This window comes from Triplophysa rosa, linkage group LG17 (genome assembly GCF_024868665.1).
Source record: "Triplophysa rosa linkage group LG17, Trosa_1v2, whole genome shotgun sequence".
In the NCBI taxonomy this organism is placed as follows: Eukaryota; Metazoa; Chordata; class Actinopteri; order Cypriniformes; family Nemacheilidae; genus Triplophysa; species Triplophysa rosa.
In genome coordinates this window covers 2,316,946-2,339,175 of record NC_079906.1, presented here as the reverse complement: position 1 = coordinate 2,339,175, position 22,230 = coordinate 2,316,946, and the positions used below count along the sequence as shown (strand labels likewise).

At 39.5% G+C, this 22,230-nt stretch overlaps 1 protein-coding gene across 2 annotated transcripts in view; it reads left to right on the top strand.

The window, feature by feature from the left end:
• prdm16 (PR domain containing 16) overlaps positions 1–22,230 on the top strand; it is a 402,250-nt gene that overhangs the window by 222,019 nt on the left and 158,001 nt on the right. For both annotated transcript variants that reach the window (XM_057355906.1, XM_057355907.1), the window contains exon 3: positions 4,051–4,101. In XM_057355906.1, coding sequence (XP_057211889.1) covers positions 4,051–4,101 — 51 coding nt within the window. The remainder of the gene's footprint in view (positions 1–4,050; positions 4,102–22,230) is intronic.

Below are 22,230 nucleotides of genomic sequence, written 5' to 3'. Positions count from 1 at the left end.
CTGAAATGACTTGGTGGAGAGTAGATTAACCCGAAAACTGAAATTTAAAGCTTTACATAGATACCAAAGTGGGCAGTAGCGAGCAAAGTTTGTAGGCGTGTTTCTGGCCATTTATGTTAGCAATTTTGCTGCATCCACTCACAAAAATAAAGTTTTATGTATTTACGGTAGAAATTTTACAAAATATCTTCACGTAACATGATCTTTACTTAAAGGCGGGGTGTCCGATTTCTCTTAGCCGTTGTTGATGTTCAAATCACCAAAACAAACACACCCCTACCCCCATCTGTTGCTTTCGTCAGTGCTCGGCTCGGCTAATGTCCGTCCTGTGCACCGTGCACCTTACTGCTGATTGGCTACAAGGTTGTTTTGGTACACGGCCCGACTCAGTTGTCTAAAGCATAATTCAAAAATCGGTTACCCCGCCTTTAATAGCCTAATGATTTTTTTGCATAAAAGAAAAATCTACAATTTTGACCCATACAAAGTTTTGTTGGCTTTTGCCACAAATATTCCCGTGCTACTTAAGACTGGTTTTGTTGTCCAGGGTTACATAGATAGTTTGTAAAAAAGTGCTATATAGACCGTTTCATCGGACGTGCGCATGCCTGACCCCCAGTTAACTTCCGGTTTGTGTTTGGCTAGTGTCTAATAATATAACTGTTGTAGTGTGTATTGTAGTTATCTATCATCCCCCAGGTCAGCTTGGACATTTCTTGGAGGAGTTGGATGCTCTTCCGTCATCCTTCCCTGAGGATGGTACTCCTCTTGTGGTACTTGGAGACTTCAACATCTACCTTGAAAAACCATAGACTTCAATAACCTGACTGCGTTGTTTGACCTTAAGCAACCCATAAGTCTGGTAATCAACTAGATCTTATCTACACACGCTACTGCTCCACTCGTCACTCTCAGGTCACCCCACTGCACACGTCTGATCATTTCCTCATCACTCTTGATCTCGACCTAACTTCTCCAGACACTAAACACGCTTCCTCACTGGTCACATGCCGGCACAACCTAAAAACACTCTCTCCCTCCCGCTTATCCTCTGCAGTCTCGGCAACGCTCCCTCCCTCTGAACAGCTCTCTCTGTTGGATACTAACAGCGCCACCGACACTCTTTGCTCCACACTAACTTCCTGCTTAGACAGCTTATGCCCTCTTACATCTAGGCCAGCCCATGCATCCCCTTCTGCCCCCTGGTTATCTGATGTTCTCAGTGAGCATTGCGCCATGCTCAGGTCTGCTGAGAGAAAGTGGTGCAAATCTAAAGATCCTACTGACCTCTGTCTCTTATCAGTCTCTCCTCTCATCTTTCTCTGTTGATGTCTCCACTGCGAAAACGCAGTACTACCACTCTAAAATCAACAACTCACCTGACTCTTGTACTCTCTTAAAAACCTTCTCTTCTCTTCTTTGCCCACCTGCCTCACCTCCATCGGACTTGACAGCTGATGACTTTCTTCGTAAAGAAAATGACCACCATCCGCAGTCAGTTCTCTGCGCCGCTGCCTGCATGCTCGCTTTCCTCTTTCTCTCTCTTTTCTGAAGATGATGTCTCCAAGGTCATTTCTTCTAACCACACGACTACCTGCCCGCTAGATCCCATCCCCACCCATCTTCTCCAGGACATCTCTCCAGCGGTTGTTCCTGCTCTGACCCACGTTATCAACTTGTCTCTCACCTTTCCCACAGTCTTCAAAGAGTCCCGAATTACCCTGCTTCTGAAGAAACCAACTCTTAATCCTGCACTGTTAGATAACTACAGACCAGTATCTCTCCTCCCCTTCATTGCCTCTTCACTTCATTAAATACGTGATGTATTTAACCGGCTCTCCTCCTTTCTCACGCAGAATAATCTTCTGAACAGCAACCAGTCTGGTTTCAAAAGCTGTTATTCCACCGAGACTGCACTGCTCTCGGTCATTGAAGCCCTGAGACTGGAACCACCACATCTTCCTGTCGACCCTCAATGCTATGGGTGTCTCTGGAATGGTGCTAGAATGGTTCAAGTCTTACCTCTCAGGTAGGTCATTTAGAGTATCCTGGAGAGGTGAGGTCTCTGAGTCCCAACATCTCAAAACAGGGGTACCTCAGGGCTCAGTGCTTGGACCGTTGCTCTTTTCTATATACATGACATCCCTATGTTCTGTCATTAGGAAACATGGATTTTCTTATCACTACTATGTGGATGAAACATCCACCTGTCATTTCAGCCTGACAATCCAACTGTTTTTGCACGCATTTCAGCATGCCTGAGTGACATTTCGCTCTGGATGAAGGAACGTCACCTGCAGCTGAACCTTGCAAAAACAGAACTGCTTGTAATCCCGGCCGACCCAAAGATTCATCACAACCTCTTCATTCAACTATGCTCATCAACCATAACACCTTCCAGAACGGCCAGAAACCTGGGAGTGGTAATCGATGATCAGCTAAACTTCACGGATCATGTTGCCAGCACCACCCGGTCCTGTAGATTAATCCTCTACAACATTAATTAAATTAGACCTTTCCATTAAGTTACATTGACTCCCTATAGTCGTTCACATCAAATTCAAAGCTTTGCTCTTGGCTTTATAAGACCACCACACTGGTTTGGCACCCCTATATCTTCACTCGCTAATACAGACTTATGAACCCACCAGATCCCTACACTCTGCAAATGAACCATGTCTTGTAGTGCCATCCCAAAAAAGGAAAAAATCACTCTCACGTACCTTCTCTGGATCTGTTTCACATTTGTGGAATGATCTGCCCGCTGCTACAAGATCAGCAGATTCTGTAGCCATCTTTAAGAATGGGCTGAAAACACATCTCTTCCGTCAGCACCGATTAGTTCTGATTTCCTATTTCCTTTCTACTCTTTCTATCCTTAAAAAAAAATTCATAGCTTTGTATACTTTGGTAGGCTATATGAGACCAGTTTTACTGCACTTATGCTTTTTGTTGTCCTTATGTTGTTCCAATTGCTTCTATTGTTTACCTCATTTGTAAGTCGCTTTGGATAAAAGCGTCTGCTAAATGACTAAATGTAAATGTAATGTATGTAAATAACTATTTATATTTTACTTAATTTATGTTAATATTAATTTGTATTATTATTTTACTGCATAATAATTGTATTAAATAAACGATTTGTTGAATTTTGTTGTTTGTTCATTTTATTAAATAAACAATTTGTTGAATATGTCTGTGACGAGGGAGGCGTGACGAGAGCCGTGGGAGGAAGAAGCGAGGCCGGGACGCGATTGATAATGAGTGTCAGCTGGGCGTCATTCCGGCCTCGTATCTCTCACGGAGGAGCGGAAGCATAAAAGGATGAACGGCAGGAGAATACGGCGAGAGAGGACCGGGCCCGGACATTAGTTAAGTTTTGTTTAAGTTTGTGTGGCCGGCAGTATGTCCCTCCTTCCTCCCGGGTTTCGGCACCAATGTAGCAAAGTTCAATAAAACGGAAGGAAGGAGGCGGGAACCGGCGAACATTTAACAAACTTTAATTCCAAAATAAATAAACAATAAACAGCAATAAAACAGGTTGGGCCCGGTCTAATGTCCTCTCTCGCCGTATTCTCCTGCCGTTCATCCTTTTATGCTTCCGCTCCTCCGTGAGAGATACGAGGCCGGAATGACGCCCAGCTGACACTCATTATCAATCGCGTCCCGGCCTCGCTTCTTCCTCCAACGACTCTCGTCACGCCTCCCTCGTCACAATGTCCTTCAGTTTGGTCGCATTTAAATATACCGTATGTAACATTGACATCTACAGTAGCTGTTGAGCTTGGTATCGGAGTCTAAATTCAAAATATTGGAGAGACAAGTTTACCAAGTAATGGTTCTTCTTGGTTTCTTTTGATTGTTATTAGAAATAATCTACAGGCACTCTATTGTTTGTGAATGTGTACCGGAAGTTAACTGTTAACTGCAGCCCACGAACGCACGTGCGCTGTAACGTTTGTTTATGTTGTCACTTTGAAACCACTTATAAAGAAATTTGAAATTCAAAATGATTACAAATCACTAACTGTTTGTCTTTTTCCTTCACAGCAAATGCTGAATGATCACAAAGAATCTTCTCATGACAGCTGTATTAAAAAGGTACCCTTTTATGTCAGTCTGCCCCTTTTTTGCACAGCTGCCAAACATGATTTATGTATTAAATATGTATTAATTTATAAGCTTCAAAAGTCATTCTTGTGAACGAATACATTTTTTTTAAGTGGCATTTCACTAAATATATATTTAAACCGTTCTTATTATGAACACACACATTCCTGATCCTTGATTTGAGCTCTTTGAGATGTAATCCACCACATTTTGTTCCAAAAGTGTGTAATAATAGTGTGTTCACATGTATGCGTGTGTACGTGTGTATTTGTGCAACATCTAAGCTTACATTGAGTTTACAATGATAGTACATAGACATAGGTTCATTATAGAAAATCAATGTGTTGTAATTGTATTTGAATAAGATGCCCTCCAGCATTGTGCCTGTGTGTCTGGTTGGATATTAATATGTTTGGCTTTGAAAATGTGGCTAAAATAAGCAGCTGATGTTTTAATGGGAAAGAGATTAATAGCTCTTTTGACAAGCTCTTAGGGTGCTTTTGTGACCCTTGCTGCTGTGGATTACTCATCATAAAACTGAAATAGCCTTCTTCTAATACCGCCTAGATTTATACAACTAAATCTTTGCATCCGTTGTATCATTCAGTGTGTTTTCTTATTCTTATTTTTATTTGCATTCTTTGTTTTTGTTTGTTTGACAGTTTGTTTTTTATGGAAAAGTGAAAGTAGAGTTATTATACTACACAGCATCAGTGGATGGAGGTCTTATAAACCTGTTAATGCTATCTTAACCAAGATGAAAAAATATGCTTCTGTACAAATATTATCTCAAACAACCCTTCAAATTTTGGGGTCTTGATTATCCCTTAAAATACAGAACAAGTCACACTGAGCTCCGTGCAGCCCTTGGGCAAGCTGCTTTAAATGTGACAATTGATTGATTATCATGATAATTTGTTTGAAATGATTATCTGGATAATAATCACAGCCATCCACCCCCTGCCTTGTGCTGCATTTTCATGCCCTCTCGTTCCACTGTATTTTGCGACTCCATCAGAAATGGCCTCTGGTTATGAAAGCATAGAAACGGGGGCCTCCTGACTGGTTCCTCAGGGGCTGAGAGGCCCCACTGATGAATGATGACCCAAAGGAGCCTGAAATCAGAGAGAATGGAGAGGGAAAAGAAGAGAGGATGAGACAAGAAAGGCTGGTAACTGTAGCGAAGGGCAATTATACACCAAGCCAGGCAGCCTGAGGAGCAGTAGTTTGAACTGAAAAATGCAGCAGGGTCTGGGTCCTGACCTCTCAATATACACACACTCACACATATACTGTACACATTTTTTTCTACTCTGTCACATCATTTACTTTAATAAAACAGGAGCGATTGGAGCACATCCCCTAAACAGATTTGCATGACATTGCTATTAGCACCTTTCTATGACTTTAATAAATAATTTGAAGGAAAGTGTTTCAACATTTACATTTAATGTAACATCCAGTTACATTTTAATGGCCCTTGACTGACAAGGAAGTATGCATGCATCTGTGTGCGTTTGTGTGTGTGTGAAATTATCAGTTTTTCGACTTCTCAAAACCACTGAAATATGTGAAGGTTGTTTGTGAGGGTTGACACAAAACATTTTTATCTGGCTTCTTATACCCAAATGGCATTCCCTGTCGTACTATCGTTCCTCTTTAACAAGAACAGAAAACAAAGTCTCTTTCTGCCACATCTGTGGGAATTGTCCTTTCCAGAGAAGAATGCTGTCATTATCCATGATCTTCCAAGCTCAGATACAGTGTAGAAAGAGAGCTAGAGAGGTTGTGAAAGAGAAAGATTAGTGATAGAGGATGGAATGATTCATTGTCCACAGAAGCTGGTCTGTGACGACACAACTCCGCTCCACTGTGCTGGAATTCCAGTGGGTGAGAATGAAGACAGACTAGAAGGCTGCTGAACAAGCAGTAAATATATGAAACATTTAAAATATAATTAAGGGCCGTCCACATTATAACGATAACTATAACAAATTAAGTTTCGTAAATAGTTCTTCATTCAGGTGAATAGCGTTGTTCACATCACAACGATAAAGATACAGAGAGCAATATCATTGGGTTCACTTTCAGAACGATCTTGCCAGTTAACTCAACTCAACTCAACTCAACTTTATTTATATAGCGCTTTTACAATTTTCATTGTTACAAAGCAGCTGCACATGAGACACATTGACTACAAGCAAAACAATCAAAGTTGTACCTGCAAAAACAAGAAAAGGTTGAAAACACAGAAGACAGACATACCCACACACAAAACACTCCACACACACAACACGCACACGCACCAACACACACAGACACAGAGACACACACACACACGGATGCGCACGCACACACACACAACACACACACACACACACACACACACGTACGTACACAGACAAGTACGCACACACACACACGCTCAGTGAGAGCACACATTTAGGATAAAGGAGAGAGAAGCACAGGTCAAATATAACAGATAATAAATTCCTATATGCAATATTAATTAAGTAAAACTTTAAAATTCTAAAGCAGCCCCCCCGGTCAGGCAGATAGTGCAAAAACAGTATGCAAACGGTGGCGAGGAACCCAAAACTCTAATCGAGAAAAAAAACCTCAGGAGAACCCAGGCCCAACCAGGGGATTCCAGTTCCCCTCTGGCAAAAGCTGCTGCCTCTGCACAAGCTCCAGAGAACTTGCACAACAAGGCTAAATAAAATAAATAAACTTAATAATAAAATAAATTATAGTTTAAGATTATCATTAATAATCTAATAGCATTTGAAGTTTTGTGGTGAAGACATGTCAAGAGACCGCGTCCTTCTTTATCCAGCTCTATCATCTCAGCTCTTGTCAGGTCCCCACTTCCCATTCTCCGCTCTACCATCAGGTCAGGCCATGAACTGCATCCTGCTCGCTGTGGTAACCTTGGAACAATGAGACAAGACTGGCTGAGAGTAGAGTACTGTTCTGTACTCTTTGATGCAACAAGTACATCAGTTGTGTTTTTGGTTCCGGTTGATCTAACTAATGCAGCCTAAACCCTCTGAAGATTTATATTATGGAAGAGTAGTGTATGCAAGATTAAAAAGATGCGTCTTTAGTCTAGATTTAAACTGACAGAGTGTGTCTGCCTCCCGGACAGTGCAGGGAAGACTATTCCAAAGTTTAGGCGCTAGATAGGAAAAGGATCTACCACCTGCACTTGATTTTGAAATTCTAGGTATTACCAACTGACAGGACGCCTGAGAGCGTAATGCACGTGAAGGACTGTAATACAAAAGGAGTTCATTCAAGTACTGAGGAGCTAAACCATGTAAGGCTTTATAGGTAATAAGCAAGATTTTAAAGTTAACGCGATGCTTTATAGGTAACCAGTGCAAGGTTGACAGAACCGGGCTAATATGTTCATACTTTTTTGTACGTGTAAGAACTCGAGCTGCCGCGTTTTGGACCAATTGGAGTTTTTGTAATAAGCCTGCAGGGCAACCACCTAACAGTGCATTACAGTAATCTAGTCTTGATGTCATGAATGCATGAATTAACTTCTCTGCATCTGAGATTGACAGCATATGACGTAGTTTAGATATATTCTTAAAATGGAAAAACGCAATTTTACAGGTGTTGGCGACGTGGCTCTCAAATGACAGATTACTATCGAATAGAACGCCAAGATTCTTTGCTGACGACGAGGGTTTTATGGAACATCCGTCAATAGTTAAACAGTATTCTTGGTTGTTACTTATAGCAGTTTTCGGTCCAATAAGTAACACTTCCGTTTTGTCCGAGTTCAGTAATAAAAAGTTGTTACTCATCCAGTTTTTTATATCGACTATGCATTCCATTATTCGATGGAACTGCTGTGTTTCATGAGGCTTCGAGGAAATATAAAGTTGAGTATCATCAGCATAACAGTGAAAGCTAACTCCGTGTCGCTTTATTATATCTCCTAGAGGTAGCATGTATAATGCGAAGAGCAGAGGCCCTAAGACTGAGCCCTGTGGTACACCGTACTGGACTTGCGATTTGCGTGACACCTCATTGTTTATTGCTACAAATTGAAAACGGTCGGATAAATAAGATTTAAACCATTTCAAAGCTATTCCCTTAATGCCGACATAATTTTCGAGTCTATGTAGGAGTGTGCTGTGGTCAATGGTATCGAATGCAGCACTAAGGTCTAGCAGCACCAATAACGAGATACAACCTCGGTCAGACGCCAATAGCAGATCATTTGTAACTCTGATCAAAGCAGTCTCTGTACTGTGACATGCTCTAAATCCAGACTGGAATTCTTCATTGATGTCATTCCTTTGGAGGAAGGAGCATAATTGAGTTGAAACTACTTTTTCCAGAACTTTAGATATGAAAGGTAGATTCGATATAGGCCTGTAGTTCCTTAGTTCTCTAGGGTCGAGTTGGGGTTTTTTGACAAGGGGCCTTATAACAGCCACCTTATATGCTTTAGGCACATGTCCTAATGTCAGAGATGAGTTAATAATACCAAGAAGAGGATCTATAATTTCTGGGAGCATCTCTTTCAGTAGATTTGTAGGTATAGGGTCTAGTATGCATGTTGTTGATTTAGATGATCTAATAATTTTAGACAGCTCATCTTGATCTACGGTATAAAATAATTGCATTTTCTCCTTAAGGGCGCTGTAGTTAGTTTGTTCAGCGGGTTTCACTTCTGATTGCATTGTTATAATTTTTTCTCTAATATCTTGGATTTTATATGTGAAGTAGTTCATAAATTCATCACTGCTATGCTGATATACAGGATCAGAAGTCACTGACGATTTATTTTTTGTTAATTTAGCCACCGTGTTAAATAAAAACCTAGGGTTGTGCTGGTTTTCTTCTATTAGTGATGAAAAGTAGGCGGATCTAGAAGTTATTAGGGCTTTCCTGTATTTTCGAATACTATCCTTCCATGCTGTACGAAATACCTCTAATTTAGTTTTCTTAAAGTTGCGCTCCATTTTTCGGGCCGCTTTCTTTAGAGCCTGAGTGTGTTCATTATACCACGGTGTGGGGCTGCCATTTTTAATCTTCTTTAAACGTAGTGGAGCAACTTTGTCTAGCGTTACCGAGAAGGTGGAATTAAAATTTTCAGTGGTAATGTCAAGATCTTCAACGTTATTTCTCATGATTTGAGACAATTCGGGCAGATTATCGAGAAACGCATCTTTGGTAGTTGAAGTTATTGTTCTACCATATTTGTAACAATGAGTTTTATTTGCAGCCGTAGGCCAGTGAAGCAAACATAATACCAGATAATGATCCGAAATGTCTTCACTCTGCTGAAGGATTTTAACGTCGTCCACATTTATACCGTAAGACAGTATTAAATCTAAAGTATGATTACGAAGGTGAGTGGGTCCTGACACATGTTGACTAATGCCCATGGAGTTAAGAGTGTCTTTGAAAGCCATTCCTAAGGCATCTGTAACGTTATCTACGTGGATGTTAAAGTCACCAACGACAAGGAGTCTATCTGCGGCCAGTACTAGTTCTGATAAGAACCCACCAAATTCTTTAATAAAATCTGTGTGGTGCCCTGGAGGCCTATATACAATAGCTAGAATCAATTTAAAAAGTGTTTTATCTTTAGTATTAGGTGTTGAAACATGAAGAACCATGACTTCAAAAGAATTATATTTAGAGTTCGACTTCTGGGAAATGCTAAGAGAGTTATTGTAAAGTGCTGCGACACCTCCCCCTCTGCCTTTTAGACGAGGCTCGTGTTTATAATAATAATCTTGGGGGACAGATTCATTTAAAGCAATATAATCATCTGGTTTTAGCCATGTTTCTGTCAAACAGAGCATGTCTATTTTATGATCTGTTATCATATCGTTAACAAAAAGTGCTTTATTAGAGAGAGATCTAATATTTAGCAATCCGAGTCGTAACAGTTGATTATCTGTATTTTGTTCATGTTTAGTTTGTTTAACGTTTATTAAATTACTTTCAAGAGGTTTACGCATTATTTTATGTTTGCTAATCCGGGGGACAGACACAGTCTCTATTTTGTGATGTTTGGGAGAACGGATTACTACATGTTGTACATTTTGTGTATTCTGCGACGTGAGACGGCAAGCAGACAGTTGGTTAAGCCATACTGTCTGCTCCCTGACCTGGGCCCCAGCGAGTCAAGTTTTAGCATTAGCATTAAGACTTTTTGCCATATTTCTAGACAGGATGGAAGTCCCAGCCCAGGAGGGATGGAGACCATCTCGTTTCAACAGGTCAGGTCTGCCCTCAAAACTCTTCCAGTTATTTATAAAAACTATATCATTCTGCAGGCACCACTCAGACAACCAGCCATTTAGTGATGATAATCTGCTATAAATCTCATCACCACGATAAGCAGTGAGGGGGCCAGAGAATATTACAGTGTCTGACATCATGCTTGCGAGCTCACACACCTCTTTAATGTTATCTTTTGTGATCTCCGATTGACGGAGTCGAACATCATTTGTGCCGACGTGAATGACAATCTTACTGAATTTACGATTAGCCTTAGCCAGCACATTTAAATTTGACTTGATGTCAGGCGCTCTGGCTCCCGGTAAACATTGGACTATGGTGGCTGGTGCCTCTATGTTAACGTTCCGAACAATAGAATCACCGATAACTAGGGCACTTTCAGCAGGTTTCTCAGTCGGTGCGTCACTGAGCGGGGCAAACCTGTTCGAGACTGTAATCGGAACGGTCGAGTGATGTTTTGTCCTGCGACTACGCCGTCTCACAGTCACGAAGTTTCCCAGCTGCGGGGGATTTTCAACCGGAACCGAGCTGTGTGCGCTAATGTTGCTCGCATCCAAAGTGTTTTCTATCGTCGTTAAACTCTTACTATCCTCAGATAAAGATTGGATGCGAGACTCTAATTCTAAGATCTTCTCTGTCAGCCTAACTATTTCCCTGCATTTATCGCATATAAAGCCCTCGCAGCTGACAGAGAAGGCTAAGCTAAACATATGACATGAGGTGCAAGTAACAATAATAGGAATAGAAGCCATAACTCACCGGATTTGAAGTGCAATTCCAACTTACCAAGGTTGCTCGATGGATCGTAGTATACTCGCTTAAAAAGAGAAAAAGTTAGCACACAAGACAAACCAGAGGCAAGATGATATTCCACAGTGTGAACAGCAAGCAAGCTAACACGCTATTGCTATGCTAATGGCGTTAAGTTAACTATCACTTTTGGTTTAGACTCTTCCAAGTAAATAACAGGAACAGGGTTATTGAGATATCAGGATAAGTTAGCAACGACAATAATAATTAACGATAATAAAATACACTAATATTAGAGCGAAGTGGTAAGCGCACTGATACAAACAAGCTGCCGGCAGCGATGCAGGAAACAGGATGCAGCAGGATGCAGTTAGTGAATGATAAAACATGCTGTCAATCTCTGATAGATCTTTATTGTTTAGCTAGTGATGTTCGCAATGCGGGTTTTATGTCAGAGCTAAAGAGCGTAGCGGTCGCAAAGCGGTGTGTTTACAATGGGATATTATATACAATGCATATGTAAAGGTTATATAAATCTGAGCAAGCTGGCAAAATATATATTTTACATTCCGGACACGGGTGCATTTTCATCCTTCAGATAGAGCATCCAGCTTTTGCTGTCATATTTTGGAGAAAAGACATTTGGGAATGAAAACGAAAGCATCAGCAGCAGGTCATCTACATTCATTTTAATGACTGGGAACACTGCAGCGCACGGGCTTAGAATAAACATAAAGTTATCGTTATCGTATGCTGGTGTGGACGCAAATGTAGTTATAGTTACAGTTGTTGTTATAATGTGAACTGCATTTTACTCTCTTTCTCCCTGTGATGCTGTTGATTTGTCTTCAGAAAATGTCCTTATCATTTTTTCTTCAAGTTGGTGTTCATTAATTCAGTTAAATCTGACCTCGTTATATAATAGCATGCCACTGGCTCCCCCATTTACATGGAAACAGTGCCCTTGTGGTGTCCTTGTAGTACTGCAAGTCCTAGACCATAGAGAGCAAGCTGTGTGTATATGTATGTACACTTTTGCTCAGCACTCTCAGTATTACTCTCACACTGACACTGGTTGTACTATCTTGTTAAACAACAAGCTTGAAACTTTCTTTTAGAATGAGTAGTGGGCAGAGACTGCCAACCCTAATCGTCAAATGTATTCAAATAGTATATAATTTAGAAATAGATTCAATTCAACAATTATAAGATATGAGTTACTATACATACTACATACATTAATAAAAAGATGGCGCCAACGTGTTCGGCTTGCCGTCTGCAGCTTGCCTGGCAGTTTGTGATTATTTTATGTATTTCTATGGTTTTTCAACATGTCTCTTCAACACTGTCAACAACGTCTTCTTCACCTCGCAGGGTTTGGATGTTCTATTTGTAACTGAGACTTGGCTTAATGTTGGAGACCTTAGCCCTTTTACAGAGCTGGTACCAGCGGATTGTGACTTTTTTAGTTCGCCTCGTACTACCGGGCGTGGTGGAGGGTTGGCATCAGTCTTTAAAAAGAAATCTGACTGTCGAAGCACAAAGACCTGCATCTTTTCAAGCTTTGAAGTGCAGCTGATGCAAATTGACTCTTGTAACCCACTGCTGTGCGTGTTGGTTTATCGACCACCTAAAATAAACAAGAATTTTATCCATGAGTTTACCGAATTCCTAGGTGAAATTACGATGAAATATGACGGACTTTTGATTCTTGGGGACTTTAATATTCATGTCTGTTGTCCTTCAAATGTACTGGCGAGAGAGTTAAATAAATATTATTGATTCGTTCAATCTTGTCCAGTCTGTGACTGGCTATACGCACGAACATGGACATACTCTGGATCTTGTTTTATCTTATATTACGCTGTACGTAATTTTGAGATTATGGAGAATGGTTTCTCCGATCATAAGTCTGTGATTTTTAATATTTCTCTTTCATGTTCGGTTGGGAATTCAGGTGTGGTTACTCGCAGGTCTCGTATTATGAACGTATAGAATTTACGTACTATGTATAATGAGGATACCTCTTCTAACCTGTATTTTGAGAGCTCAATTTTGGATTTGTGTGCGGAGGATTTATTGTTTTATTTCACTTCAGAGTGCACCAACATTTTAGATTCCATTGCTCCTTTTAAAACCAGACGCTCGAAACCAAAATCAGAACCATGGTTAAATGATTCCACTCGCATTGCTCGCCGCTTGTGTAGACGCGCTGAGTGCAACTGGAAGAAGGATAAGCTTCAAATTTCTTATGATATATTTAAAGAGATGCTGTCAAACTATCAGAAAATGGTAAAAACAGCAAGGGCCAAATATTTTTCTTATTTTATTGAAGAGAATAGTTTTTTTATTTAGCACATTAAATGCTGTTATTAATCCACCTATTTCTGAGGATGCTGATACCTCAGTACAGTGGTGGAGCTAGAGTTTTATATATGGGGTGGCCAGGGGGTGGCCAAGGCTACATCAGGGGGTCCACAGACAATGACAGAAAATGTGTGTTTAACCCTGACCTGGCATCAAATTATAAAAAATAAATCCTAGGATTGCTGATAAGAGGTACAAGTGATAATTTACTTCTAAATGTATGTAGATGAAATAAACAATAAAATATAAATAATGAAAATGTTGAAAACATAGTTTAACCCTTGTTTAATTTAAACAGAAACAAAGCAGCACCAGAGGTGTCTATAAACTGATGTGGATCAGAGCAGCATATATCTGATAAAACATAAACTCATTCCATAGGACTGCAAGATTAAAAAAAATCATTGATGCTGATTATTGCCCTTGATGTTGTCATCTTGATTATTACTTTCAGATATTAGGATACATGAACACTTGTCACACGCTTTACACGTTACAAAACAATGTCAGGGTCCTGTCCCTCCTATTCGGAGTTTTCGTGTCTTGTGGACAGGGTCGTGACAGTACCATGTCTTGTGTGTGTGTTTCGTCTTGTGTGGAGACATGTGGCGGTTTGTTTTGACATTTCGCCGCATGTCCTCCTGTCTTTTGTTTAGCTCCGCCCCCTTGTTTCTCCATTAGTGTTTCATCTCCCTCACCTGCCCGTCACCGTCCTTGTCCTGTTATCCTTCATTAGTTTTCCCCTTTATAAGTCCTGGCTTTATTCCCAGTCCTTGTCGGTTCATTGTGTTCGTGTCGTGTGGATTACGTGTTTCCCCTGGACTACTTTCGTGTTGGACTTATTATTTGGATTATTCTTCGTGTTTACTTTATCCCCGTTCGGGAAGTATTTTAGTTTGTATTCTTGTTTTGTACAGTTTTCCCCATTGTGGGTTTTTGTTTTGTTTACATTTATTAAAATCTTTTGTGTTACCCGTACTGCTGCCTGCGTTTGGGTTCTGTCTCCTCATAAACTTGACAAACAAGCCGAGAAGCGTTTATGAATTATTTTATTGCTTTATTGATTCTCTAAGGAACATAAAAAACAGTTATTCAAACGGGAAATATGTAGAAAACAAACAAAGAACATCCAACATCACTAAAACACTCAATGGCTTCAGGTAATACAGTGTAGAGTCAAGAGTCTGACTAATGAATCTCTTTCTTACATCATATCTGTATGCAGTTAATGATAAACTTTTTGAGCGTGACGCACTTCAGCACAGCTCTTCTTCACCAGTGAATCATTTAAACTCCTCTGATTGGTCAGAATATTCATACCCTGAACTTGATTGGCTGTAATGCTCAAAGCTGTAGCAGAGCATTCATCCACATTCGTTAATTTTCACCTAAATCTTATTTAGATTGCGACTGTATTATCTGAACTAGGTGAACCTGACTCAAATTAGTCAGATCACATGATCTTCAACTTCACTTTATGGAACCGAATTAAGTGTGACTGATGAGTTCGGTTCATTCAAGTCAGGTGTTGGCTTTAATCTCCGCTTTACTTAGCGGCCTTTTATGGAACAGCACTCTGCTCTCCAAGTTCAAGACAAAAGAGGAAAAATAGTCCATGCATAATAAAACACTAGCTATGACAGTCGCAATATCAGTCTTTTAATTATGATCCATCATCCCCCCATTGACTTGTTCTCCTACTTTCCACCAATTTGAGCCCGTTTCTCTAATGACATTGACAGAGATTGTTAAATATATGAGGCCTTCAACCAGGCCTCAAGATTTTATACCGACTCGCTTCTTGAAACAGGTTTTTAATATTGTGTGTCCTAATATTTTTATCCTGATAAATTGGTGCTTAGCTACGGGTTATATGCCAGTTTACTTCAAACAACATGGATTCTACAGATTTATCTAATTTTAGACCAATTTCAAAACTGCCTTTTCTCTCTAAAGTGTTAGAGAAGGTAGTTTTTAATCAATTAAAAATGTTTTTAGAAAAAAATTCGGTGGTTAAGATTTTTCCATCAGGTTTTAGGCAGTGTTGGGTGTCACTAGTTACTAAGTAATTAGTTACTGTAATTTAATTACTTTTCCCTTGAAAAAGTAAAGTAAGGGATTACTCTTATTTTTTCTGTAATTTAATTACAGTTACTTCTGATGTAATTAAACTAAATACTTTGTGTAATATGTGTGTGTGCAGAAGAGGAATTTACTTCAAAATTCAAAGTCTAACTTTAAAATCCGTGCTTTAATGTATAATTCTCACATTTGTAATTAATAATAATACTTTATGTAGTTTAATATTATTTATTTGAATGAATTAAAAGAGCCGTTTCATGTCTATCCTTGAATCACTTAACTCATCAAGGTTGATGTAGGATATAGAAAGTAATTAGTAATGAGTAATTAAATACTTTTTGAAGAGAGTAACATTTACAGTAATCTAATTACATTATCGAATGTGTAATTAGTAACTAGTAATTAATTACTTTTTCAGAGTAATTTACCCAACACTGGTTTTAGGGCACTACATAGCACAGAATCAGCACTCTTAAGGTTTACAATGTCATTTTATTAACTGTCGACTCTGGAGCCTCTGCGATCTCTGCCTCTGCGACACACAGATTTATCTGCCTTTTCAAAAGAGAGACAAGAACGCTTTAACTCCATTGTTAGACTGCCTAAAGGACATAAAAAGCTGGATGGCTCTAAATTTTCTGAAATTAAATGATAATAAAAAAGAAATTATTTTATTTCAGACAGACGGATAATCTGGCCATTCAAAATCTGGGCCCCCTGGCTGTTTACAATAAAGTCTCTTTAATACGCCAAGAATCTAGGCGTATTATTCAATACAGACCTTAAATTTGATAAACAAATAAATAATATTGTTAAATCTTGCGTCTTTAATATGAGACTCTTGGCTAAAGCAAAGGTTTTTCTTTCTGTAAAGGACGTTGAGAGAGAGAGCTTATTCATGCTTTCATTTTTTCGCGACTCGATTACTGCAGCGCTCTATATATAGGAGTCAGCCAGACAGCCCTGGCGCATTTACAGGCCGTGCAGAATGCACAGCTAGGCAGCTTATGTAACCGTCCTATACCGCGCAGGCCTCGAACCGGCGTCAGTCCAGATGGGAGACGGGCACACTAACGAGGAGGCTAAAGACCACAGTCTCTGTTGGTCAGGGAGTGAGGTTTACACACACTGCACAGCTCTTCACTAGCTGGCCTCCGTTACACTCATCCCCCTAAACCTCACTCCCATCCGGGTCACGGCACCAATGTAACCGGTCCTACTCGCCCCGCTCTGTGCGGGCCTCGAACCGGCGTCGGTCCGGATGGGAGACGGGTGCTCTAACGAGGAGGCTAAAGACCACAGTCTCTAGCGCGTCTCTGTTGGTCGGGGAGTGAGGTTTACACACTGCACAGCTCTTCACTAGCTGGCCTCCGTTACACTTACAGGCAAACACAAGCATGAGCACATCACACCGATTCTGTCCTCTCTTCAATGGATGCCAGTTCGTTTCCATATAGAATACAAACTTTTACTGTTTGTTTTTAAATCCTTAAACGGTCGGGCACCAACGTATCTTGATGTGCTAATAAAACGTCATACATCGACTAGGTCTTTGAGGTCTTCTGATCAGTTACTACTATGGGTGGGCGGATCGATCCTGAAGTATCGATACTTCCGATACTGAGGTTGTATCGAAAAGGATCGATCCTAACATTAAAATATCGATACTAATGTGTTTTTAGTTTTTACTACTGATTTTATTTATTTGCTAATGTAGCTAATAATTGTATAATGAAGAAAAACTATTTCCCATACACCTAGTTTTGCACACATTGCTCCTCCCTGCTCTGCTGTGTTTTGTAGTCCGCTATCACATGACTCAGCAGTGCCAAGCGCAAGCACACAGACGCTGCTGCAGCCGGCAAAAAGAAGAGGAGCATCGTGTGGCGTTTTATCACCTCGGTGAATAAAAACACTGCGAACTGCGTTGTATGGCAGTGGGCCTTTGGGGATAAAAAGCCAAAGATTGAAAGTACTTTATTATTTAAGCACTTTATTTACTTTGTTTCTCAAACAATTGTGTGCACTTTGTTTATAAATTCACTTAAAAAAGTGTAATGAAAGGGAAACGTGTTAATTTGTTCTCTTATTTTGTCTAAACATAACACTGAACAAAAACGTAAAAAAGCAGTTTTAAAATCTTTGTTCTTCGGTAATAATTTTGTCCACTTATTTTTTTTTTAAAGCTAGATAAGTAGTGGGATAACGAGAAATTGTTTTGTTATATATCGTTTTTCAGTTCTGTTAATATGTTAATGTTACTATTTTCCAGTAATAATTTGGTGCAAAGTTCAAATTTGATTACAGGAATAAATAACTAAATAAATAGATTTATTTGGTTTAAATTATGTTCCGTGTTTTAACATCTACATGATTAATTAGCCTACAGGCACATTAAGAGCACAAATCACAAAATATTTTAGTGGTCATGAAAATGTATTCAGATTTAGCATATTAATGATGCATTCATCTGATAAATCATGACATTTCATCAACAGGAAAGTAAATGTAAGTTCAAGTGAATGCTTTTTAAAAGTAAAAAGTATTGTATCGGTATCGATATCGGCAATACTGGCCCTGCATTTACTTGGTATCGGATCGATACCAGATTTTACAGTATCGCCCACCACTAGTTACTACTAACAGTTCCCAGATCTAGATTAAAACTGAAGGGCGATCGCGCCTTTTTGGTTGCAGCTCCAAAACTTTGAAACCTGCTACCGGGGAATATTAGATCAGCTCCGTCTATGTAGTTTTAAATTCTTGTTGAAAACTTATTTATTAACTCAGGCTTTTAATAATTCTGGAGGTTGAGATAGACATCTTCAAATCTAAGCACTTTTTTAGACTTGATGTGACATATTCCGAAGCTCTTGAGGACGTGCTTGGGTGACCAGCATGTAAGAAAATTGGCTATTCTTGAGGATAACGTAATTATCTACTAGGCACTACTGAGGATATACAGTATATATGTTTGAATATTGACACACTTCATTATATTTAAAATCTGTGCATTTGATAACCACTGGTTTAAGGCATACTAAAAATGTTAAGCCCTCACTTAACAGTATCAGTATTAGTTTATAAATACTGTTTTTGGATTACTCTTATCTTTTTAAATTCTGTTGTCACTAACACACTCACAACTCCCTTGTCTTGCAAAACCCATTTTAAAAGCAAATTAAACTGATATTCACAAACAGCTTGTTTCTCATCCTGCTGTGGTGCCTGTCATCTTGTCGGCAGTGTGTATGCAGAACAATGAGATGTGTCTGTTTTGTAGGGCACACATGAGCAGATAAATCCCTCTTGAAGCTTAGTGTTGTTCTACAGGAATCCAGATGTGTGTGGAAAGAAGCTAATGTGACTAACTGTAGCACACATGGGACAGATTTTGTAGTGAGTATCCAGAGTCACTCACAGTCTCAAAATATTTCTTCACATGTTCTCTGTTGTCAATGAACCAAGCTGGACACGCATGCACACATACAAGATGTCTGTATTTTTATAGTGTCAGTTCAAAAAGAGATTTATGCCATGTTAAATTTCATATGATAAAATATTGGTTTTCCATTAAATAACTTTTATTATATCAAAGAGTGTTGACATTCAATTTGTGGTCCTGTTAGATTCTGCAGATCTACTCTGCAGAATAGGCGTTTTGGTGAACAAAGGACAAACAAGTTATTTTTGAATGGAAAAACATCAACATTAAAACTGTAAACCTTCAGGCAAGCTTCTTTTAGTTTTTAAGTTCACTAATCTTTTGCAATTTGCACCCTGATGCAAATATGTTAATAAAATAGGGATTCGCACCTCCTTCTCGTGTGGCATTTGGGCTTTGAGGGTTTAATCTTTATTATGGAGAATTATCCCACTGAGAGAATTCTCATCCGCCTGGCACCACAGAGCCGGTACACACACAGGGACTTTACCCGCTCAAATGAACTGTTAAATAACTCTACCTAATCCTGAGCCCCTGAAACAATAGGTGCCTGGAACATCCATTTTCCATCCATCAATCAAACGCTTAAGCTTTGGAGATTCATTAGTTGTACACGAATAAAGCAGCTGAGGACAATCTTACCAGGAGCCTGCAAACAAGTTGTGTATTGTGGGCATTAAGAAGGAAAAGATAAAAACAGGGTCTATATCAGCCAGTCCAAATTATGCTAATAACTATTTAATAATAAGTATTTTCTATTAAAAAATATGATTTATTCAAGAGCAGCCATAATATTGCTCTTACATTTCATAAATAATAACAATAAAGCCCAGTTTATTAGCCTGTAGGACTTAAGGATTAATTTATGCAAATCAACAGTTCAGCCACCTATTTCTTATTTACGACATAATGTTTATCACTTAATGAGTGTGGTGACATAATTTCATGACTCGTGTAAGGATGGCCTTCGTCACCACAAACACACATTGTTTAGTATCACAAACAGCAGGCTTTATTAAATAAACCAATGTGGATGAACAGGACGGTCTGAATATCCTCAAGTCATTAGGATAATTAAAGAGGAAAAGCAACTGAGTAAACAAGATTGTTAGGCTGTCACCCCCAATTAAGCTATTAAAAATGAGGAGGGGAGAGAGTGTCGCGTTAATTACTGAGGGTTCCGGGCTGGAATTATCTGATTGAGAAACCATGATTAACCGAAGCAGGGGGTACAGAGAAAAGAGATGTTCGGTGCTGTCCTGCACAATACAGCAGCCCAATTCCTTTCAACGCTCCCCAATAATCTCTTCATTTTCTGCAGAAGCCTATTCACATTTTATACAGCTATAATAAAATGAGTATAGAGAGCGCAACGGTTTCTCAGACTCAAAACATGACTACGATGTGCATTGAAATACCATGTTCCTGTAAATAAAAGAAATAAATAGGAAAGTTTCCCGGTCACATAAAAACACTGGGTGCAAATGCCCTCCTAAACGAGGCATTATGTTAGATAACGTCATTACATGATGCTGCAGAAACATAAAGTAGCCAGGAAATCCGAAAACCCAGATGTAGTATTTCACATATCACACTGTCATTTATTTTAATCTAAACGGACATTTAATTTATTGTAAAGCCTTACAGCTCACATGAAGGCGTAATTTTGTTTACGAGTATAATGGAGAAATGTATAATTTGTTTTCATTTTAAAATATATTAAGCTATTAAAATATGTTCTGTACCTTCAATTGTACATAGATGTGTGAATAAAGATGATGAGTTTGTAAATGTTAATCTCTGATCACAGTAATATTTTCTTGGAGTTATCAGGCTCCTCAAAGCTGCTTACCACCCATTCTTTGTCATTTCTATATTGCTCACAATGGATAGCTTCTTGACAACATGACTTCTTAGCAGGTGATCTGCATCTAGCATTTTCTGAACTAGAACATAAATGAATTAGCAATAAAATGGACTTTGAGGCCTAATAGCAGGGGTGCCCGTTTGCAGCTCTAATCACTAAAGAGATGCCATTCAGTGGCCTTGAGAAGGTGCGTTTTTCAACACTTTTTAGCGCATTTCATAAAGTAACATGTTCGTAATAGACGGCGCAACGTGAGTCAAAGCACAGAAAGATTTTTTTGTACGCACAAGTTTTGATTACCGCTGGCAACAGGCTCTTAGCTCGCGCTGGAGGCAGCAGCAGAGTTGAAAGGGTCCCAGCGTGCGCATGCTGCCTCAGAAATTACGCCGGCCAAGAAAGTGCTCCACTGCATTTATAGTACATTTAATCAGCGGTCGACTTTTTGATAGTCAAACAATAGTTAATTACAGTAGCACCTGCCTGAGAGGTCGGGGTGGATCGTTGTTAATGAGGGCTGTGCGGCGCCTGCATCTTTTCTCAGAATATATAAAACTCCAGGGATGCACCGCATGGCCTCCTCAGCCTGCCACTTCCATTCTTCGCTCACTGTGAGATGATTGACGGTGGAGACGGGGAGAGAATGGAGAAATGGACTTTGATTCCATCTCTTGTGTTTGGAGAAATTATATATCTTTGCTCGCGAAAAGATATAGAGAGAGAGTGGGGGCGGTGGGAAGCAGCTCGCTTTCATAAATTGGTTTAATGTTTCACTTTACCTCTGATATTATTTTAAATCTGTAGGCTATTTCCTTCATTTCTGAGCAAGAACATTTTTAGAACATGTTTGTGATCATGCATTGCATTACGTCGCTGTGAATGTTGCGATTTTTGTGAAAATTATGCACATGCTTTCTTAGACAGTATGGTTAATGATAAAAAAATGAGCTTCATAGCGTTCTGGCACTGCACTCCACCTCTGCCCACGGCATGGAGAAATTAAAAAGTAAATAGCAATTAAAGGACTATTTGATAAAGCATACTTTATGTTGACTGTGCCGAAGCAAGATGTGCTTATTAGAGCACGCTCAGCTAGTCACCAGATCGGAGTTTGTTAAAGCTTACCACATGCAAACCATCCAGAATAAATCTGATGAAACTTCTCTTTCCTGTCAGCCTACTCTGACCTCTTCCATTCTTTTTTTCTTTTTTCACCCTGACCAACCTCTATAGCCCCCTTGCGTAGTGTTATAATTGATTTTTCCTCTGCCCTATTGGTAAGCATATTTGCCATGGCCAATCAGGTTGATTGATCATCAGCAAGGCCAGAGGGTTG